The sequence below is a fragment of the Orcinus orca genome, chromosome 11, assembly GCF_937001465.1.
Source record: "Orcinus orca chromosome 11, mOrcOrc1.1, whole genome shotgun sequence".
Lineage (NCBI taxonomy): Eukaryota > Metazoa > Chordata > Mammalia > Artiodactyla > Delphinidae > Orcinus > Orcinus orca.
In genome coordinates this window covers 93,281,513-93,302,047 of record NC_064569.1, presented here as the reverse complement: position 1 = coordinate 93,302,047, position 20,535 = coordinate 93,281,513, and the positions used below count along the sequence as shown (strand labels likewise).

The following is a 20,535-nucleotide window of genomic DNA, read 5'->3' as shown; positions in this document are numbered from 1 at the left end:
CCATTTCACTTTTGGTTTTACTTAAAAATCAGTTGTTAGAGTGAATATTTTAGAAGAAATAATGCAGTGTTGGTTTTGCTCTTCAGCCTCAGCAGTTTTAACTTCCCTTTTTATTTATTATCTTATGATTCCTGAGACATAGTCATCATCTTCCCAATGCAAGTTGACTAGAATGTGGTTTTTTTTCTCTACCTTAGTAGGCAGAGTTACTGTTTCATAAGTCAGAGCAGTGGCCAAGATCAATTTGAACAAAAGCAGTATTTCTTCAAAGTATTCCTCAAAACCCTGACCTCACAAAAAACTGCAAGAAAAAAAGAGTTCATAGTCAAATATGCCTCCACTTGAATGTCTGCTAGGCAGCTCAGACTTCACAGGTCTGAAACCAAACTTCTGATCTTTGCCCCAGATCTGCTCCTCCTAAAATCTCCCTCATCCGGAGCTCTTTTTGATCCTCAGATCTGAAACCTTAGTGTCATCCTTAGCACCTCTTTTCCCCTCTCACATCCTAACTCTAATCTATTAACAAATCCTGTCTGCTCTACCTTCAAATATATTTAGTCAGAACAAACCAACCGGGCTTCCCTGATGGCGCAGTGGTTAAGAATCCACCTGCCAATGCAGGGGACACAGGTTTGTGCCCTGGTCCGGGAAGATCCCACATGCCGCGGAGCAACTAAGCCCGTGTGCCACAACTATTGAGCCTGTGCTCTAGAGCCCGCGAGCCACAACTACTGATCCCACGTGTCACAGCTACTGAAGCCCGCGCACCTAGGACCCGTGCTCCGCAACAAGAGAAGCCACCGCAATGAGAAGACCTCTCACTGCAGCGAAGAGTAACCCCCACTCGCAGCGGCTAGAGAAAGACCGCGCAGCTATGAAGACCCAGCTCAGCCAAAAATAAATAAATAAATTTATTTTTTTTTTAAAAAACCTTATATTTAAAAAAAAACCAACCAGTTTCTTCAACAAATAAACTTTAAGGAATAAAAAAAAAAGAGAGAGATGGAATCAAGGAGAAGACCTAGAGATTAAAAGAGATTTAAAAGACATGTCACTTGGGCTTCCCTGGTGGCGCAGTGGTTGAGAATCTGCCTGCTGATGCAGGGGACATGGGTTCGAGCCCTGGTCTGGGAGGGTCCCACATGCCGCAGAGCGGCTGGGCCCGTGAGCCACAACTAGTGAGCCTGCGCGTCTGGAGCCTGTGCTCCGCAACAAGAAAGGCCGCGATAGTGAGAGGCCCGTGCACTGCGATGAAGAGTGGCCCCCGCTTGCCACAACTAGAGAAAGCCCTCGCACAGAAACGAAGACCCAACACAGCAAAAATAAATAAATTAATTAATAAACTGAAGGTGCCTTGTAGGCACAGACTATTAAAAAAAAAAAAAAAAGACATGTCACTTAATCCTAATATGTGGTTCTTATTTTGGATCCTGATTCAAACACACACAGATAATAAGACATATGAGACTGAAAATTGAACACTTACTAGATAGTTGATATTAAGGAATTACTAATTTTTTAAGTGTGATAATGGTAATGCAGTTATGTTAAAAATAAGAGTCTTCATCTTGTAGAGATACCTACTGAAATATTTAGGATGAAATGATATGTTGCCTAGGATGTGCTTAAAGTAATATGAAAAGGGAGGGAAGTGGTTGGAGGTTTATATGGAAAAAGGTTGACCATGAGTTCATAGCTGATAATTTTTGAAGCTGAGTTATAGGTACATGAAGTTTCATTATTATACTGTTTTTGTCTACTTTTGTATGTTTGAAATTGTCCATAATAGAAAGTTTATATATATATGTGTGTGTGTATATATACATTTTTTTTTCTATTTGTGTCTATATGTGTACAGAGAAAGAGAAGAAATACGAATTCAATTACTTCTCACCACCTTCTCCTTTGTTAGCTCACTGGTCTAAAACACCTGTTAGTATCTCTTCTGGATTATTAATAATAACTTCTAACTAACTTCCCTCCTTTAGACCTTGCCCCTACCATTTATTCTTCACATAGGAGCCAGAATAATCCTTTTAAAACATAGGTCAGGTCATAACACTGCTCTGCCCAAAACATCCTAATGACTCCCCATCTCAGAGCAAAAGCCAAAATCCTCTCTAATCTCAAATCTAAGCTCATCTTTAATTCATCTTGTGGTTTACTATGTACCAACCACACTAACTTCTTTGCTATTCCTAGAACATGCCAGATACACTCCCACCTCAGGACCTTTGCACTTAGCATTCCCTCTGCCCAGAACACTCTTTCGTCATTATGTTCATGACTTGCTGTCAGGTTTTTCAGGTCTTTGCTAAAATGTCTACTTCTCACTAAGGCCTTCTCTGATCACTTTATTTGAAAATTTATTCAAAAACTCCCCATCTTCATCCTCTGCACATCTTATCCCCTCTCTGGATCTAATTTTTATCCATACCATTTAATAACAACTGACATACCACAGATTTTACTTATGTTTATTGTCTGTTCTCTCATTAGAATGGAAGCTCCATGAAGTGATGGATTTCTGTCTCTTTTGTTCGCTGCTTTACTCCAAGGGCATAGAGCAATCTCTAACACAAACTAGGTGTTCAATAAATATTTGTAGAATGACTAATTGAATGAATAAACAGTGAATAAAATAAGTTAGGGAAGTGCAATATACTATATTCTCCTCTTGGAGATTCACACATTTTATTAAAGGATCTGAATTCCTGCAGTGAAATAAAACACCTCTTTAACCTAGCATTGCCTCAAATTTTTAAAATCACAGAACTTTTTTTCAAGTAACAGCTAAGGAAAAGTCTTTGGTCCAAGACAAATTGGTCAAGGTAACTTGATTCCGGGGCTTCCCTGGTGGTCCAGTGGGTGGAACTCCATGTTCCTAATGCAGGGGGCCAGGTTCTATTCCTGGCCAGGGAACTAGATCCCACACGCATGCCGCAACTAAGAAGTCCACATGCCACAGCTAAAAGATCCCACGTGCCGCAACTAAGACCCAGTGCAGCCTAAATAAATAAATAAATAAAACTTGATTCAAATGACAACTTGATATTCTCCAGTTGCTCTACCACATCATGGTTTAAGAACCACTCTCATAGTGAGCTTTCTGGTGTCCTCGATGTTGGGTTTTGGGGCACGTAAAAGATTACTCAGGAGCTAGGCTTTTTTAAATTAATATTTTATTTGTTTAAATGTTATATAATTTTTTCTTAAGCTGCAAGTCTATTTATAAATTTGGCAAATTTTAAGGGAGCCTTTCTAATATGGTTAACTAAATTCCCTTAAACAGTTTAAATTATGTTTATAAATTTATTATATTATATTTCCTCTAAGAACTTTACCTGTGTAATTATTAAAATCTTTCCAATTATCTGAATGTCTTATAAATTTAATAAATTAAAGTTATAAGTATAGTGAGTCTTAGACACTCTTAAATGTTCAAATACTGTGTATAAACTTAGTTATCAACTTAGAAACTGCAGGTCTATATCATTTAATCAATTAGAGGCTAATCTGTTATTATAAAAATGTCAAATTCTCTTAAATTTTGAAAATTCTCAGGTACCAAATATGCACAGATTATTCCCAAATTTAATATGAAAATAGTAATCTGTGGGTTTGATCTGTGTCTCCATTTTTAAATCTTCCTAGATTTAAAAATACTATTTCTGTACCTAATTGTAAATTTTCCTGAGTTTCATAAGGGAACAATTATGCTATCCCAAGTAATTTGGGGTACCCTTTCAGTTAAATTTTGGGGTCACTTTTTCAGAATATCAACCAGAAATTTTGTCTGAGATTTTCCAGAGCTATAGCCTTTCAGGGTGATTTTTCTCAAGATGAGGAGGGCCAAGTATCAATAAAACTCTCTTTAATAGTTGGTAGGTTTATAGAATCCCTAAGTATTGGGTTGGCCAAAAAGTTTGTTAGGGTTTTTCTAGAACATCTTGCAGAAAACCCGAACGAACTTTTTGGCCAACCCACCAAATGGAGTGGTCTCTCCACCATGTCCTTTATGCGGGTCAGTATCTAGATTTTTCTTTTTCTCATTAAAGTCCATAGCCCTCACTAAATCTGCGAATAACTTCCAACATTACTTCAATTTACATTTAAGCTGCTCTCTTAAACTACGTAAGTGTAAATCTGTTAGATTATCCATCTCTTAAAGCTTTGTCTAATCTGTGACCATGTCCCAAAAGTCATGCTAATAAAAACTACAAAGAATTTTGGGCTTCCCTGGTGGCGCAGTGGTTAAGAATCAGCCTGCCAGTGCAGGGTACACGGGTTCGAGCCCTGGTCTGGGAAGATCCCATATGCCGCGGAGCAACTAAGCCCATGCGCCACAACTACTGAGCCTGCGCTCTAGGGCCTGTGAGCCACAACTACTGAGCCTGCGTGCTGCAACTACTGAAGCCCATGCACCTAGAGCCCGTGCTCCGCAACAAGAGAAGCCACTGCAATAAGAAGCCCGTGCACCACAACGAAGAGTAGCCCCCACTCACCGCAACTAGAGAAAGCCAGTGCACAGCAACAAAGACCCAACGTAGCCAAAAATAAATAAATAACTACAAAGATTTTAAAAGTGCTCTTACCAGGTCTTAGCACAATTGCCATAATTAATATTTGTTGCATTAAATGAATGAATGAGATTAATTAACTTTAAATCTTTCCATATCAAGAGTATGTATTAAATGCGCTGAGTCACTGCATTACCAGTTAAGTGCATGCTGTCAAAATCTGACAGTTATTCTTCTATCTGCTAGTGTTACCTGTCACATCTTTGAATATTTTCTATTCTGACATGTTCTTCATAGCATTTGGTTTGTGTGAGATAAGACAATCATGGTGACAATCACTGGATTCTCCTAATATCTATTTTTCATGTTTTTCAGTACATTAAAAAAAATTGGATATTCAGTTGACTTTTAGAAACATAGTCCCAGCACAATATGAAAAACCCAATTAATAACTAAAAATCATTTATTCGCACTCCAGTTCAGTTCTTTAGAATTACTGAAATATAAGCCCTGCATAGCCCATTTCCTATTGGTACACAGGAGTTAAGAACAACAGGGCTTATAAATTGTTTTGTTGATCCCCCTGCCCATACACAGTATAACCTGTGATCTAAACAGGTGGGAAGCCATTTATTCAGCCAAGAATTCCTGTTCATGTTGGACAGATAGAAAGGTATATAGATAGATAGAAATGATACTAATGATATTAGCACTTTCTCCTTTCTTGATATCTCTATTTCTGTTCCTGTTACTAAAGCTTACTTTCTATTTCTAGTAAGTTGCTAGGAGGTGGAATTGAAAGCATGGCAATCACAGAAGCTTTTGGAGGTAGGTAGAACCTTAATATTTTGTTATATGAAAAATATGTGTATATATACACACCCATATATATAATTAAGTAGTCAATTGTAAATTGTATCTATTTGGGAACTTATGATGAAATATCAGTTATCATAATGCAAGATCATTCTGGGCTGCAATTAAAATATATTCCAACATTAACAGATGAGTTTTATTGGCATTTTTCATCTTTTTATCTCTGATTCCTATAGAAGAGATTAGAATTTTTTTCTCTCATACCTTCAGAGGGTAGTTGTATAATGAGACAGATATTATTTCTAAGAAATACATGTTTCAGGAACATAGAGAATAGATTTCCCTTCCCTTATTGTATCCTCTATTAAAAAAAAAAGTCAGGAATTCCCTGGCGGTCCAGTGGTTAGGACTCTGCGCTCTCACTGCCAAGGACCCAGGTTTGGTCCCTGGTTGGGGAACTAGAATCCCACGGGCCACACAGTGTGGTCAAAAAAAAAAAAAGTTTCATGCATAGCTATGTTACGTACTATTCCTGACAGTTCCAGTATTTTCAGTCCTCAGAGAACTAAATCTGTTTTTTGGTTGTTGTTGTGTTTTTTTTAATATTTATTTTATTTATTTATTTATTTGGCTGCATCAGGTCGTAGTTGCAGCACACGGGATTTTTTTTTTTTTTTTTTTTTTTTTTTGCGGTACGCGGGCCTCTCACTGCCGTGGCCTCTCCCGTTGCGGAGCACAGGCTCCGGATGCGCAGGCTCAGTGGCCATGGCTCACGGGCCCAGCCATTCCACAGCATGTGGGATCCTCCCAGACCGGGGCACGAACCCGCGTCCCCTGCATCGGCAGGCAGACTCCCAACCACTGCACCACCAGGGAAGCCCCCACGGGATTTTTTAGTTGCAGCATGTGGGCTCTTAGTTGCAGCATGCAGGATCTAGTTCCCTGACCTGGGATGGAACCCGGGCCTCCTGCATTGGGAGCGTGGAGTCTTAACCACTGGACCACCAGTGAAGTCCCTGTTTTTTGTTTTGTTTTTTTGGTGTTGATGTTTCTGTTGACTTGGAGAAATAAATCTGTGTTTATTTCAGTTGACTCTCAGTCTTAATGGCTTACCTGCTGTTGTATTCATTGATATTTGTGAGCTTATTTCTTGATTTTAATCTGTTGGAGTTCAATAGGCCTAAATTGGTGAGTGGGGACATTTTTCTCCGGAGAGAATTTGCTTTTGTTGGTAGCTAGGGAATACCACCAATCTGAGGATCCCAGGTCAGTGGGAGAACCCCAGACTCTCATTCCTGTGGTGGAGTCTTAAACTTTCATTTATATAACTATTCCTAAGGAAAATTTGGTTTAAGTTAATTATTATCTAAAGGACAGTTCTGAAAAAGAAAACCTTTTAAAAGTTGTTTTTACTACTGGTACTCATATATGCAGAATCCATTCATGACACAGAGGTACTTTATGTGTGAGATTTGGCAGTTGGAAAAGAAAACCATACTCTGAGGCCATATTTATTCTTTATGAAAATATCTAAAAATTAACTATGTATGTTTTTTTTCTATATTTCACAGAATTTCGAACTGGAAAAACCCAACTCTCTCATACCCTCTGTGGTAAGGATATGTAACAACAACAATAATAGCAATAACAATAATAATCATAGCGATCACTTACTATTCTACTTTGTGCCTGGTACTTACATAATCTCATGTAATCTGAACAAACTTGCAAGGAAACTAAAACTCAGAGACATTACATAAACTGCCCATGGTTACACAAATACCAGAGCTGGTCTTTGAATATGTGATGCTTGAGGTGATGTTGTATATACTGCACTCTGAACACCTGAATGGAAATACGGAGGAGGTAAATGGGTATATGAATGTGTTGGTGGAGAGAGGTATTCATTCACGGTCTCGATTTTTCCCATTCTATCTTTTCCATATTGTATTTATGAGAATGTCACAGAATCTTTTGAGGCCTAGAATTCCTTACTTTCCATAGAATAAGGTTGGAACTAAAAAAGACTTAAATGTTTCTAAAGCAAAATAAGCAAAAATACCTCCTTTTGCATAAAGACATTACACTACATTTCTTTGACCTAAGTAGAAGGAGCATGGAAAAGTGTTTAATAAGGGGATTCTGGCATCAAAATAGCTCTGCCAATAATAGCTGGGCAAGTTGCTTCACCTTTCAGATTTTCCCTATCAGTAAAACAGGAGTAATGATAGTGCCAAACTTAGGGTTGTTTTGAAAAATAAATGAAATAATGTATGTACTTTATGTAAAGTAATTCCTTAGTGTTAACTACTACATATAAAGAAAATGCATTTAAAATTTTGATATACATTAATTGAAAAGTTACTTAAATGAGTTATGTAGCATAAATTATATTTATGATTATTTCTTATAGAAAAAAGTTAGTGATACTTAAATTCTACTTCTTTAAGAGAACTAAATTTCATGAATATCTCCCATTGTGAAAGATATTGACATTCTTTGTTGAATTACTACTATGCTGGCAGAATACTTATAATCTTACCACTGGTTAGTAATATAAAAATATAGCATGCTGTTTAGAAACTAAAAGATCATTATTCTTTGCTACATGAATAGAGAGTTGCAACCAGCCTAAATACCATATTAATTTATATACACATTTGTACAAAGTTTATTCACTCTTACTAATATTAACTAAATTTTAATTGCTTTCTAGTGACAGCTCAACTTCCAGGAGCAGGTGGCTACTCAGGAGGAAAGATTATCTTCATTGATACAGAAAATACTTTGTAACCCTTTTATTTAAACAAGTTGCTAACATAATAGTGAGATAGAGTACTGTTACTATAAAAGAGAATTTGTTTGAAATATGTCATTTTGTGATCACCCTGTAAACCAGCAATAATGAGAAAAGCCAAGGGAAAACAGTTGCTAGTCGAGTTTGCAAATCACTTTTTCCCCCTGAAATTTTTATTTTATTTATTTATTTTTTTATTGAAGTATAGTTGACTTACAATGTTGTGTTAGTTTCAGGTGTACAGCAAAGTGATCCAGTTTAATATACATATATATATATATATATATATATACTTTTTCAGATTCTTTTTCCCTTATAGGTTATTAGGTTATTACAAAATGTTGAGTATAGTTCCCTGTGCTATACAGTAGGCAGTAGGTCCTTGTTGGTTATCTATTTTATATATATTAGTGTGTATATGTTAATCCCAAACTCCTAATTTATCCCTCCCCACCACTCTTTCCCCTTTGGTAACCATAAGTGTTTTCTATTTTCAAATCACCTTTTTTCATAGTTTTTTTTTTTAATTTATTTAATTAATTTATTTATTTTTGGCTGTGTTGGGTCTTCGTTGCTACGTGTGGGCTTTTCTCTAGTTGTGGCGAGCAGAGGCTACTCTTTGTTGCAGTGCACGGGCTTCTCATTGCAGTGGCTTCTCTTGTTGCAGAGCACAGGCTCTAGGTCATGGGCTTCAGTAGTTGTGGCATGCGGGCTCAGTAGTTGTGGCGCACGGGCTTAGTTGCTTCGCGGCATGTGGGATCTTCCCGGACCAGGGCTCGAACCCGTGTCCCCTGCACTGGCAGGCTGATTCTTAACCACTGCGCCACCAGGGAAGTCCCTCAAATCACCTTTTTTAAAAAAAGGTTTCACTTCTCCAAATGGGTTTGGTATAAATTGACGAAACAAATACATGAGAGGAAATTACATCCTATTTGTTTTTAATTCTCTTACTTCTCCAAAGATTTAACTGAATAGCTAGAAGGTTATTGACTCACTCAAAGTCATGGTCTCAAATAAAGGAAAAGGTCTGAATTAAACAAAAATACAGAAGGAAAAAGAGAAGAACCTGTTTGGGTAACAAAAAGAATTGCAGTTTTATTGAAGTGTAAGTGATTTCAGAAAGCAAGACTGGAAAGGTGGGTCTTAGACATGAAGGGCCTTGAAGCTGGATGATGGGTGTAAATTGGATTCTTTTGTAATATTCTAGGCAAGTAATGAGATTTGATGACTGTATTTGGTAGACAAAGGAAAGAGAGGCTTGGGAAACCACTCTTAAGTTTGTCTAGATACTAGGAAAATAATGATGACAGAATTGGGAAGATCATATTTCAGAGAAAAGGTGATGTTTCATTTTAATATGTTGAATATGAGGTACAGAGGGACATCCATATGGCAGTTGGAAATGTTGGGCTCAGCTTGAGAAAAGGGTAGGGCCAAGGATATGGATGGAATAGCCAGGGGGAGGCAAGAGAACTTACATAGAGAGAAGAGAAGAGAACTGAGAACATAACTTTGGGGTGTGCCTATGTCTAGGAAGAGGGACTAAAAAGACGAATCAATAAAGACAGACAAAGTAAGAGGATATCTGGTTGTGGATGCTAAGCATAAGGGAAGTTTCAAGAAGAAAATGGTAGTCAGTGATGTTCCACAGAGAGAGAGAGAGAGAAGGTGCAAACTGAAAAAGATCACTGAGGTTTGCAATTAGGAGTCCAAGGGGCCATTTGCAGTAAAGTAAGATGATGGAAGCTTGTTGCAAATAAACAGTAAGGAATTGAGGCAGTGTGTAATTAACCAATAAATAGAAGAAATACGGTAGTTTGAGGAGATATCAGGTTCAGAGGACATTCTTTTTAACAATAGGACTGTAGGAAGAGGCGCTCAGCTGGAGTTCAGCTAGTTTCAGAAACAGTTGATTAAGGATGGTTCTTGAGAGGGAGGAATTGTTCTTGCAGAATAGCTGCCACTGTTTGGGCAATTTGGATTTTATGAAGAATGGCTGAAAGAAACAGTTAGGAGCCAGGTCATATGCAAGAGGGAATAGGGAGGAACAGCTGGGAGGAACAAGGACATGCAGGGACCCGAGTGGAATGTTCTCACTCTTTCAGAGTCTCTTACATGTATACTGCTCTCTCTTGGTACTTGTCTTTTTATGTGTTTATATTTTGCCTACATAATTATGTTTTACACTTACCTATGGCATAGATTATCTTATGACCCTTAAATCCTCCACAGTGCCTTGCACTGGTAATTGGTTAATATGGTAACCGATTCCATATGGGAATCAGTTAATAAACATTTGTAAATTGATTTGAACTTCCCTTCAGCATAAGTCCAACTTTTACATTCCTGGTTACATAGTCACCCGGCTTTGTAAAAACTGACATAGTGAAAAACATTTTTTATTGCTTCTTCCAATTCCTTGTCTTCTTTGATTTGTCCACCAGAAACATCTACTGGGTACACTCAGCAGCAATAGAAGATTTAAGTGGCTGTCACTAAAGCTCTGAAGAAAACATATATAGTGCTGTAGGACAGAGATGGCTGGGAAGTCCTAAAGACAATTCAATTCAATGTTTACTGAACTAGTTCCAAGTGTCACAAATAAGGTTAAAAATGGTCCTTACTTTACAGTTACTTATAGTATGATCAGTATTATACAAATACTGTAAACAAAGTGAAATGAGACCACAGATGTGCATTTTATTTTATCTTACTTCACTTTAGACAATATTATAGACATATTGTTAGGATCACCAAAGACCTATAAAGAATGTTTATTACTCCTTTACAGTCTAGATAGGTATAAGTGATTATTAGCATCTTCCAGAATACCTTTTCAGGTACACTGAATTTGCCCCCCTATGAATTTACTAATTTCAGAATGCTAACACAACTCCTTTAGAAGAAAGTGGATTTTAAACCCTAAATAAACAAAAAACTATATGACAATAATTCCCTTCTGGACCCTTGAAGTTACTTTTTTGACTCTTTGGTTTATGTAGTCAAATTTATCATTTGTTGGCAACACGTGGTTAGTGATATATTAAACTATTTCATGTTGAACAAGTGAGGAATATGAAGAGAGTGAATTAATTCACTTTGAAGTGACTTGAATTATAATTCAGTGATATTATCTTCCTAGACTAGGTCTATATTTATTGAACTGAGAACAACAGAGATTCACAAATCTTAGTTTCTAGTTTTTCTCTTGGAACTGATTTGCTGCATAATCCTGAGTCATTTGCCTAATCTCTGTTTGTCAGTGTCCTCCTTTGTAAAATGTAATAGAGGCCATAACAACTAACTTCCAAGGTTATTGTTTAGATAATTTAATATTTAAATTCATTACTGTCTCATTATTTCTATCACTGTTATCACTACCTAAGGTATTCATTAATTGAGGCACTTATGAAAAACAAAGTCTGATATAGATTTTAAGTGATTATTGGTATCCTCCAGAATACCTTTGCAGGTACAGTGTTTTGCCTCTCTTTGATACACTTGCTTACGGTATTATTTTTTGTAGTTGTTGTCTAAACTTTTTGGAATTGATTTATTGAATCCTTAATCCTGGCATACTCCAGCCGTCCAGATCGCCTTCGGGACATTGCTGATCGCTTCAGCGTAGACCATGATGCAGTCCTGGACAATGTACTTTATGCACGTGCATATACTAGTAAGAGCCCCATGCAATTGGATGCTTAGGCTGTTTTAAGGTTGGCAGCACTGATTTATTATTTGAGTGATGCTTACAACATTTTGACACTATCCTTTTCTCTTTATATTTTACCTTTCTCCAAATTTATTTAGTCAGTCCACAAATTTTATCATCTGGTAAGTCCTTAGACATTGAAATGCTCTCAAATTATTTCTTATTCTTCGTCTTTGAAATGGAGAGTAACATTCTTTTTGGATAAGGTAGCATTTGGTATGTATGCTAAGGCAGAATATGAAATCATATTTAATAAAGTCATAAATAATTAAGAAAATCCTTCAAGGACTCTCTTTTGCCTGACTCCCAAGAACATGCATGATCTTAGCCTCTGCTTCTTCTAGTTTTTATAACATTTTCCCACTGCATTTCCCATCAGGTGAACATCAGATGGAGCTACTTGATTATGTAGCAGCAAAGTTCCATGAAGAAGCTGGCATCTTCAAACTATTGGTACGAGCTTTTAAATATTGCTCAATCTAGAGCTATTTAGCATATTATCTTTCTTCTATTGATTCAAATTAACTTCTTCCTTCCATTTCCAAATGCATTATTTATTTTTACATTAATCCTACACAGATCATTGATTCAATAATGGCACTTTTCCGAGTGGATTTCAGTGGTCGTGGGGAGTTGGCTGAACGGCAGCAAAAACTGGCCCAGATGTTGTCACGACTCCAAAAAATCTCAGAAGGTAGATTTTTTTCCTTAATTTTTAAAAAATAAATTTATTTATTTATTTATTTTTGGCTCCGTTGCTGTGCGCAGGCTTTCTCTAGTTGCAGCGAACAGGGGTTACTCTTTTTTTTTTTTTTTTTTGGCTGCATTGGGTCTTCACTGCTGTGCACGGGCTTTCTCTAGGTGCGGTGAGCAGGGGCTACTCTTGGTTGCGCTGTGCAGGCTTCTCATTGCAGCGGCTTCTCTTGTTGCGGAGCACAGGCTCTAGGCATGCGGGCTTCAGTAGTTGTGGCACATGGGCTCAGTAGTTGTGGCTCGCGGGCTCTAGAGCGCAGACTTAGTAGTTGTGGCACACGGGCTTAGTTGCTCTGCAGCATGTGGGATCTTCCTGGACGAGGGCTTGAACCCGTGTCCCCTGCCTTGGCAGGCGGATTCTTAACCACTGTGCCACCAGGAAAGTCCCTCAGAAGGTAGATTTTTAAAATAAATGGTGATATCAGATAGCACCTGTGACTGTTTGCTAAGTAGGTTTTTCAGAGAAGCTCAGAATAATGTCAGGAGGCAATCCATTTATTAAAAATAAAATTTCCTGGGCTTCCCTGGTGGCGCAGCCGTTGACAGTCCGCTTGCCGATGCAGGGGACATGGGTTCGTGCCCCGGTCCGGGAGGATCCCGCGTGCCGCGGAGCGGGCTCGCTGAGCCTGTGCGTCCGGAGCCTGTGCTCTGCAATGGGAGACGCCACAACAGTGAGAGGCCTGCGTACCACAAAAAAAATAAATAAATAAATAAATAAATAAAATTTCCTTCATGGGAATACAACTCTTTTTTTAAACCAAAAATACTGATTCTAATACAATAAGGTACCTAAATAATATAACAATAATAACTTTAATTTATGCTATCAATGAAAAAACAGGAATGTAATCTTGTTCATCAAATAAATTCATGGCACAATATTTCTAAACTCTGAAATCTAAGCAATGAACTTTTAATATTCACATTGTCATTCTCTTAGTTTCTTAATTTTATTTCTTGATGCAGAATATAATGTGGCTGTGTTTGTGACCAATCAAATGACTGCTGACCCAGGAGCAACTATGACGTAAGCCCTAATATTCTGCTTTTGTATTTCACAAAAGTTAATATCAAAAGGGTTAGAGTGTAGAATAGGAAATAATTCCAAAATCATCAGCCTTGATGTGGACACAGATATGTCACAAATCACTTTTTGCACAGTGCATATTACTTCATAATTGCAAATATCATTTATTTGTTATCCAGATCTATTCTTCTCTAGTTTTTTTATAAAACAAAGCAATAGTTTAACTATTTTCAGAGATACTTTGGGTTCCTTTTTGTCTAGGACTAAAAGGATATTGGAGGACAATAAGAAAAAGATCTTAGGGAAATAAAAATGTATATTCCAGATACATGAATGGTTTCTAATGCACTGATAAGCTGTTAGCCTACAAACAAAAAAAGCAGGCTCTCTACAGGATATACATGAGATATATATTTAATTTATATATTTATTATTATATAACTATAATATATTTATATTTACAGGATATACATGAGATATATTTATGGGTCTCTTATATATTTATAAGAGACTTGCTATGAGAGAAGTCTCCTGTTTGAAGAAACAGAATTTCACTCCACACTAGGCATATTCAGAATTTGTTGAAGTAGTTGTGCACATAACATACATATTGATGGCTCTGCTTGAAAGATGGCAGTGAATAGAAAGACAAGGAGATGGTGGTGTGATGAATTGGGAGATTGGGATTGACATATGTATAAAGTGGATAACTAATAAGAACCTGCTGTATAAAAAAATAAATAAAATTAAATTTAATTAAAAAAAGAAAGAAAGACAAGGAGAGTTAAAGTAGTATAGTGAAACAGAAAGTTCGAATAAGGACTTCCCTCGTGGTCCAGTGGTAGAGGCTCTGTCACCTAATGCAGTGGGCCCAGGTTCGAGCCCTGGTCAAGGAACTAGATCCTGCATGCCACAACTAAAAGATCCCGCAAGCCGCAACTAAAGAAAAGAAAGATCCTGCATGCCACAACTAAGACCCGGCGCAGCCAAATAAATAAATAAATATTTTAAATAAAAAAAAAAAACAGAAAGAAAATTCAAAGAAAGTTCAGTTGCCACCATCGAGTTTTGAGCATTATGTATCTGAGTAAGCAGTCAAAATAGCCCTGAATCTATGTACTGCTTTTTTTTTTTTTTTTTTACAGTATGCGGGCCTCTCACTGTTGTGGCCTCTCCCATTGCGGAGCACAGGCTCCGGACGCACAGGCTCAGTGGCCATGGCTTACGGGCCTAGCCGCTCTGCAGCATGTGGGATCTTCCCGGGCCGGGGCACGAACCCGTGTCCCCTGCATCGGCAGGCAGACTCTCAACCACTGTGCCACCAGGGAAGGCCCTGTACTGCTTTTTTAAAGGTCTTTTCAGCAACTTCTTATTTATAATAATTTTTAGCCAGAGAAAAGTTCCAAGACTAGCATAATGAATCCACAAATATCATTTGCCTAGTTTCATCAGTTGTTAACATTTTGCCACATTTTTTCCCTCTATGTGTTTGTGTGTGTGCGTGTGTATGTAAAATCTCTCTATATGCTACATACACACACATGCTCATATATGTAAAAGTGTATATGTTTTGTGAACCTTTTGAGAGTTGTTTTCTCCGAACCAGTGAGAATTATTTGCAGACATCATGACACATCACTTCTTAGTACTTCAGCATATCTCTTCTAAGAACAAGAACATTCTTCTACATAACTACAACATAATTAGCACAGTCAGGGAATTTAACATTGGTGTACTATTTATCCAATACACAGTTATATTCAAGTGTCTCCAATAATATCCTTTGTAGTTTGAGGGGTTTCTTGTTTTGTTTTTGATTCAGGATCAGTTAAGGATCATGCATCCCATGTACTTGTCATGTCTCTTTAGTTTCTTAAGAAACTAAACTTTAGTTTCTCTTTAGTTTCTTTAGTTTCTTTAACCAAAACAGTTCCTCAACCTTCGTTAGATTTTTGTGACACTGACTTTCTTTTTTGGTGGCGCTGTGCAGCATGCGGGATCTTAGTTCGCCAACCAGGGATTGAACACATGCCCCCTGTATTGGGAGTGAGTGACATTTTTGAAGCGCACAGGCCAACTGTTTTTCAGAATGTCTCTCAATTTGGAGTTGATTTTTTTCTCATTATTTAAAATGTTAAACACTTTTGGCAGGAAAACTACTAATATATAAGTAATGTTATGACCTTTTCCATATATCATCACATCAGGAGGCAGTTTGTCCCTTTATTAGTGATAAGTCTGATCATGTGATTAAGATGGTGTTCACAAGATTTCTCCATTGTAAAAGACCTTCTCCTGTTTGTAATTAATAAGTAATTTGTGGGGTGATACTTTGAGACTTGTGTAAATATCATGTTTTGCACCCAGTGGATTTAATAATATCCATTGCAGATTTTTGCTTAAATCATCACTCTGATGGTTGCAGTACAAAGTTCTGTTACTTTAAAACTGAGTCAGTACATCATTTGGTAGCAGATAAATCAGTCATTGACATATATATTAGAAGATATTTGATATGATATTCTAAATTATGTAAATTGTGCTGAAATGAATGTCTCTCTCTTTAGGCATTTTCTAAACTAAACGCTAAGAGTATTGCTGCATCTTCTGCAGTTTGCTATAGCTCTCACTTTTCAATACGCTTTTATGATATTTTCTACTTAATTACAGGAGATTCCAATGTGAAAAGTATTAATTACATGAAAGGTTTTAAGCAAGATCTTTTTGTTTGTTTGTTTTTTGAGTTTTATTGGCCGCACCATGTGGCATGCAGGATCTTAGCTCCCCTACCAGGGATCGAACCCATGCCCCCTCAGTGGAAGTACAGAGTCTTAACCACTGGATCACCAGGGAAGTCCAAGCAAGTTAAAAAGATTGAGGAGGGGGAAATCAATCATTTATTCATTCAGTATATATTTATTGAAAATCTACTATATATCAAGGTTCTAGGAATTCACTAGTGAACAACAGAGACTATGTGCCTTGCCTCCATTAGGAAAAAAATAAATGATGTCCATTTAACTCAAAATGTTAAAGTCTTGGTTGGTCATGCATTGTCTGTAGTCCTTGAGGGGTTAAGGCAATATTCTCTGTTTTATAGGGTATCTTTCATATACAGGACATAAAGTACTTCACAAAGAGAATAATTTTAAACTGAAGAGAAATGGGAGATTTTTAAGGCTCGCTTTAAAAAGAGAAAATGACTCATTGGCTCAGAGGGAGGAAGTGGGTTGCATTCAAATAAAACAGTACAAGTTAAAGAGCAATGTTCTTTCTTCAGGTGTAGGGAGGGAACATTGAAGAGGCCAAAACTATCGATCTAGAGTTAGAAGACAAAGGAAGTCTGTGGAAATTAGGTCAGATAGGGTTCTTTTTCTTATATTTGTAGAAAGTTTCAAAAAGCTTAAAACCATTTTGAATTGACTCCAATAGGAGAAAAATAGAGAAATGACAGAAAGGAAATAATTGCAGAAGTTCAAAGAGGGGAGGAGATTTATAATGAAATAAGCTAAGAAAAGAGCCGAAGAAGGTAACAAAGACTAGTATTTTTGCTGGGTGAATCTGCTTTGAAACAGCATCTCCTCCACCTAGCCAAGTTATATGGAAACAAATTCACTATAATTAGTATATTCTAAAGTACATCATAACAATACAAATTAAATGCATGTGCTGTAAAGCACATATATTGCCACAGCTAAATTAAAAAAGAAAACAGGACAGTTTTAAACTAAAGGATTTCAAATGCTATTAGAATACTTCCCATAAAGGAAATATCTTTGTTTCTCAGTGTTAAGGAACTCCAAGCTGCAACTCCCCTGGAGCCTGGCAGAGAAATATCACTATAATTGGTATGAGTACCCAAGTACACTGACAATAATTGAGGCTTCCATCCCATGCATTATACTTGATGGCACATCGTATTAAAAAGGAACAAAATTATAGAGGCGAGGAGCTTCCATATGATACATCAGAGCAGTAACTCCTAGATGAGGCTTACAGATACAGATTTTAGAACTAGAATGAGCCAGTTGATGAAGGCCTGGAAATAAAGTCAAAGTATCAGCCTGTAAAGCTCCATACCACAGCAAAAATAAGATAAGCAACAAATAAGACCATGATGTTGCCCCCTACTTCACTTGTGTATTTGTTTCCCTAAAAGTCATCTTAGAACATTTGCAGTCTTGTAAATGTGCAGTTTATTCTTTAAGGATGTCACTTACTGATTCTACATCATTAGTATAAATTAAGAGGCAATATCGGGACTTCCCTGTTGGCACAGTGGTTAAGAATCTGCCTACCAATGCAGGGGACATGAGTTTGATCCCTGGTCCTGGAAGATCCCACATGCCGCAGAGCAGCTAAGCCCGTGTGCCACAACTACTGAGCCTGCGCTCTAGAGCCCGTGAGCCACAACTGCTGAAGCCCACGTGCCTAGAGCCCGTGCTCCACAAGAGAAGCCACCGCAATGAGAAGTCTCTGCACCGTAACGAAGAGTAGCCCCCGCTCACTGCAACTAGAGAAAGCCCCTGCACAGCAACAAAGACCCAATGCAGCCAAAAATAAATTAATTAATTAATTTTAAAAAAAAGAGGCAATACGGTTAGAGAAAAAACATTAAACCAAAGTCATTAGCATTGTGACCTTGTGCAACATTTAAATTATTTGAATTTTACTTTCCTCTCCCTCAAAATTAAGAGCACTTATATTTATTGGTTGCTTAGCATGTGCCAAGTGCTTTCATGTATCATCTTATATAATTCTCATATCACCCCAACATAACTCAGCCTCCTAGACCTCCCTGTTCTATGAAGCCAGTCTCAGTATATTGCTATATCTCTCCCCAACCCCCCAACAACCCCCTGCCGAATTCTATCTTCAAAAATTTGAAAAATGTAGATTTTTCTGCATATTTTGGGAGGAAATGGGGGGTGGGGTTATTTAACAAAACTTTTTAAACATACTCCTTTTTTTTTTTTTAACCATCTCTTCTTTTTCACCAAAATTCTCTATCTTCCTCTAATCTCAAAACATCCTCCTCTCTCTTGGACATGGTTCACCCAGTCTTTCTCTCAATGGACCCCTTCTCAAAAACTCCATCTTTAAGCTTAACCCTTAGCAAGTCAAAAGTACCAGGAGTACAAATTGTCCCTCAAGTTTGCCCTTACCAGACCCCTCAAGGCCTCCACTCCAACCAGTATTTGAGGTAGACACTATTATTATTCCTAATATATAAAGGAGGAAACAGAGGCTCAGAGTGCCTAGCTGCTCAATCATACAGTTAAAAAACAGGAGTCAGATTTTGAACCCAGGTTTCTTTGACTTCAAAGCTGATGCTCTTTTAGTCTCACTGTGCTATTCTTCCTATCTCACTCCCAGAAAAATATCACCTGCCCTACCATCACCATAATCCTATACTCCCTGCACCCTAATTTGCAGTTGGAAGGTCAGGAGGTTCTGGGTCTTACTGTAAACAACATAACAGGCTGTATCCTGTTCAACCAGAGGGGGATAAATGAAACAATCTTTCTTGGCCCCTCTTTATTCCTAATATCCACTCCCATCTCTTCCTCCTTCTCATCATACTCCCCCATCCCCTGAGAAAAGGAGGAAAGAAGAGAAGATAATATAAAAAAAGGGGAAATAAGAGAGTAGGCTAAAGGAGGCATGTGGGTGGTTTTCTGAAGCCGTTTTTACTTGGTCAGAAATAGAAGTAAATTAAAGCCCTCTAAAAGAATGTGGAATGCTATTACACCTTCTTGTACTTTACCTCAAGACTTGTTTATAACTGCTAGAATACTCAAGAAGTTCAAAGAAACTTGTAGAAATGTTTCTTTCTTTTTTTTTTTTTTTTTGCGGTACGCGGGCCTCTCACTGTTGTGGCCTCTCCCGTTGCGGAGCACAGGCTCCGGACACGCAGGCTCAGCGGCCATGGCTCACAGGCCGAGCCGCTCCGCGGCATGTGGGATCTTTCCGGACCGGGGCACGAACCCGTGTCCCCTGCATCGGCAGGTGGACTTTCAACCACTGCGCCACCAAGGAAGCCCAAGAAATGTTTCTTGATTAACAAGTCACTGAAAGAGGATTTTAACTGAATCATTTAGTTAAATAATAATAGTTGCCATTTATTGAGTATCTCTTATGTGCCATGATTACTGAAAGGGTAAATCTAATGCTTTATAGATGACCTGGCACAGTTCCTGGCATGTAGTAGGCTCCCAATGAGTTAGATTAAATATATCTTGAATCTTCACAACAGCCCTAAAAAGTAAGGGGTTTTTTTGGTTCCCATTTTACAGTTAAAGAAACTGAGATTCATAAAGGTAAATAATCAGCCCAAGGTAACATAGATAATAAGGGAATCAGGATTAGGAAGGCAGATAATAATAATTGCAGTCACTGGGTTAATGCCTTACCTAAATTATTTCATTTTATTGTTACAACTACCATACCAGTTAGGTACAATTATTATCCTCCATTTAAAATGAAGAAACAGACTCTTAGAATGATTAACAATTTTCCTGAGGTCATATGGCTGGCTGATAAGCCAAAATTTGAACCCAGGTCTAACTCTAAAGCTCTTACACCACTTAGCACATTGAGGCTGTATGTGCCTGGAGAAAGGTTAGCATGCTGTCATATGAGACGCTTTGCAGGGATGTATCCATTACCCTGGTGAGTTGACCAGTGTTCAGGGCTCTCAGCCTTACGGACAGAGATTTGATGTGGTCATCCTACTGAGCATAAATCCATTTCTCAGGGACAGACTCACATTAATCAAACTCATGAGACTCAATGAAAGATCAGAGGGCCAGTTTACTGATAAAGAAAAATGTAACTACATTTGAAGTTCTTGTGACCAGGGCATTCTCTCCTTGTAGGCAGACCTCTATAGGAATCCAAATTTTAATCC

The 20,535-nt window shown here is 37.7% G+C and overlaps 1 protein-coding gene across 1 annotated transcript in view; it reads left to right on the top strand.

The window, feature by feature from the left end:
- Positions 1 to 20,535, top strand: part of DMC1 (DNA meiotic recombinase 1) — a 39,785-nt gene that overhangs the window by 6,924 nt on the left and 12,326 nt on the right. Inside the window, exons 6-12 of the mRNA XM_033405068.1 lie at positions 5,296 to 5,348; positions 6,908 to 6,949; positions 8,053 to 8,125; positions 11,718 to 11,809; positions 12,225 to 12,298; positions 12,425 to 12,539; positions 13,565 to 13,625. Of these exons, the coding sequence (XP_033260959.1) occupies positions 5,296 to 5,348; positions 6,908 to 6,949; positions 8,053 to 8,125; positions 11,718 to 11,809; positions 12,225 to 12,298; positions 12,425 to 12,539; positions 13,565 to 13,625 (510 nt within the window). The remainder of the gene's footprint in view (positions 1 to 5,295; positions 5,349 to 6,907; positions 6,950 to 8,052; positions 8,126 to 11,717; positions 11,810 to 12,224; positions 12,299 to 12,424; positions 12,540 to 13,564; positions 13,626 to 20,535) is intronic.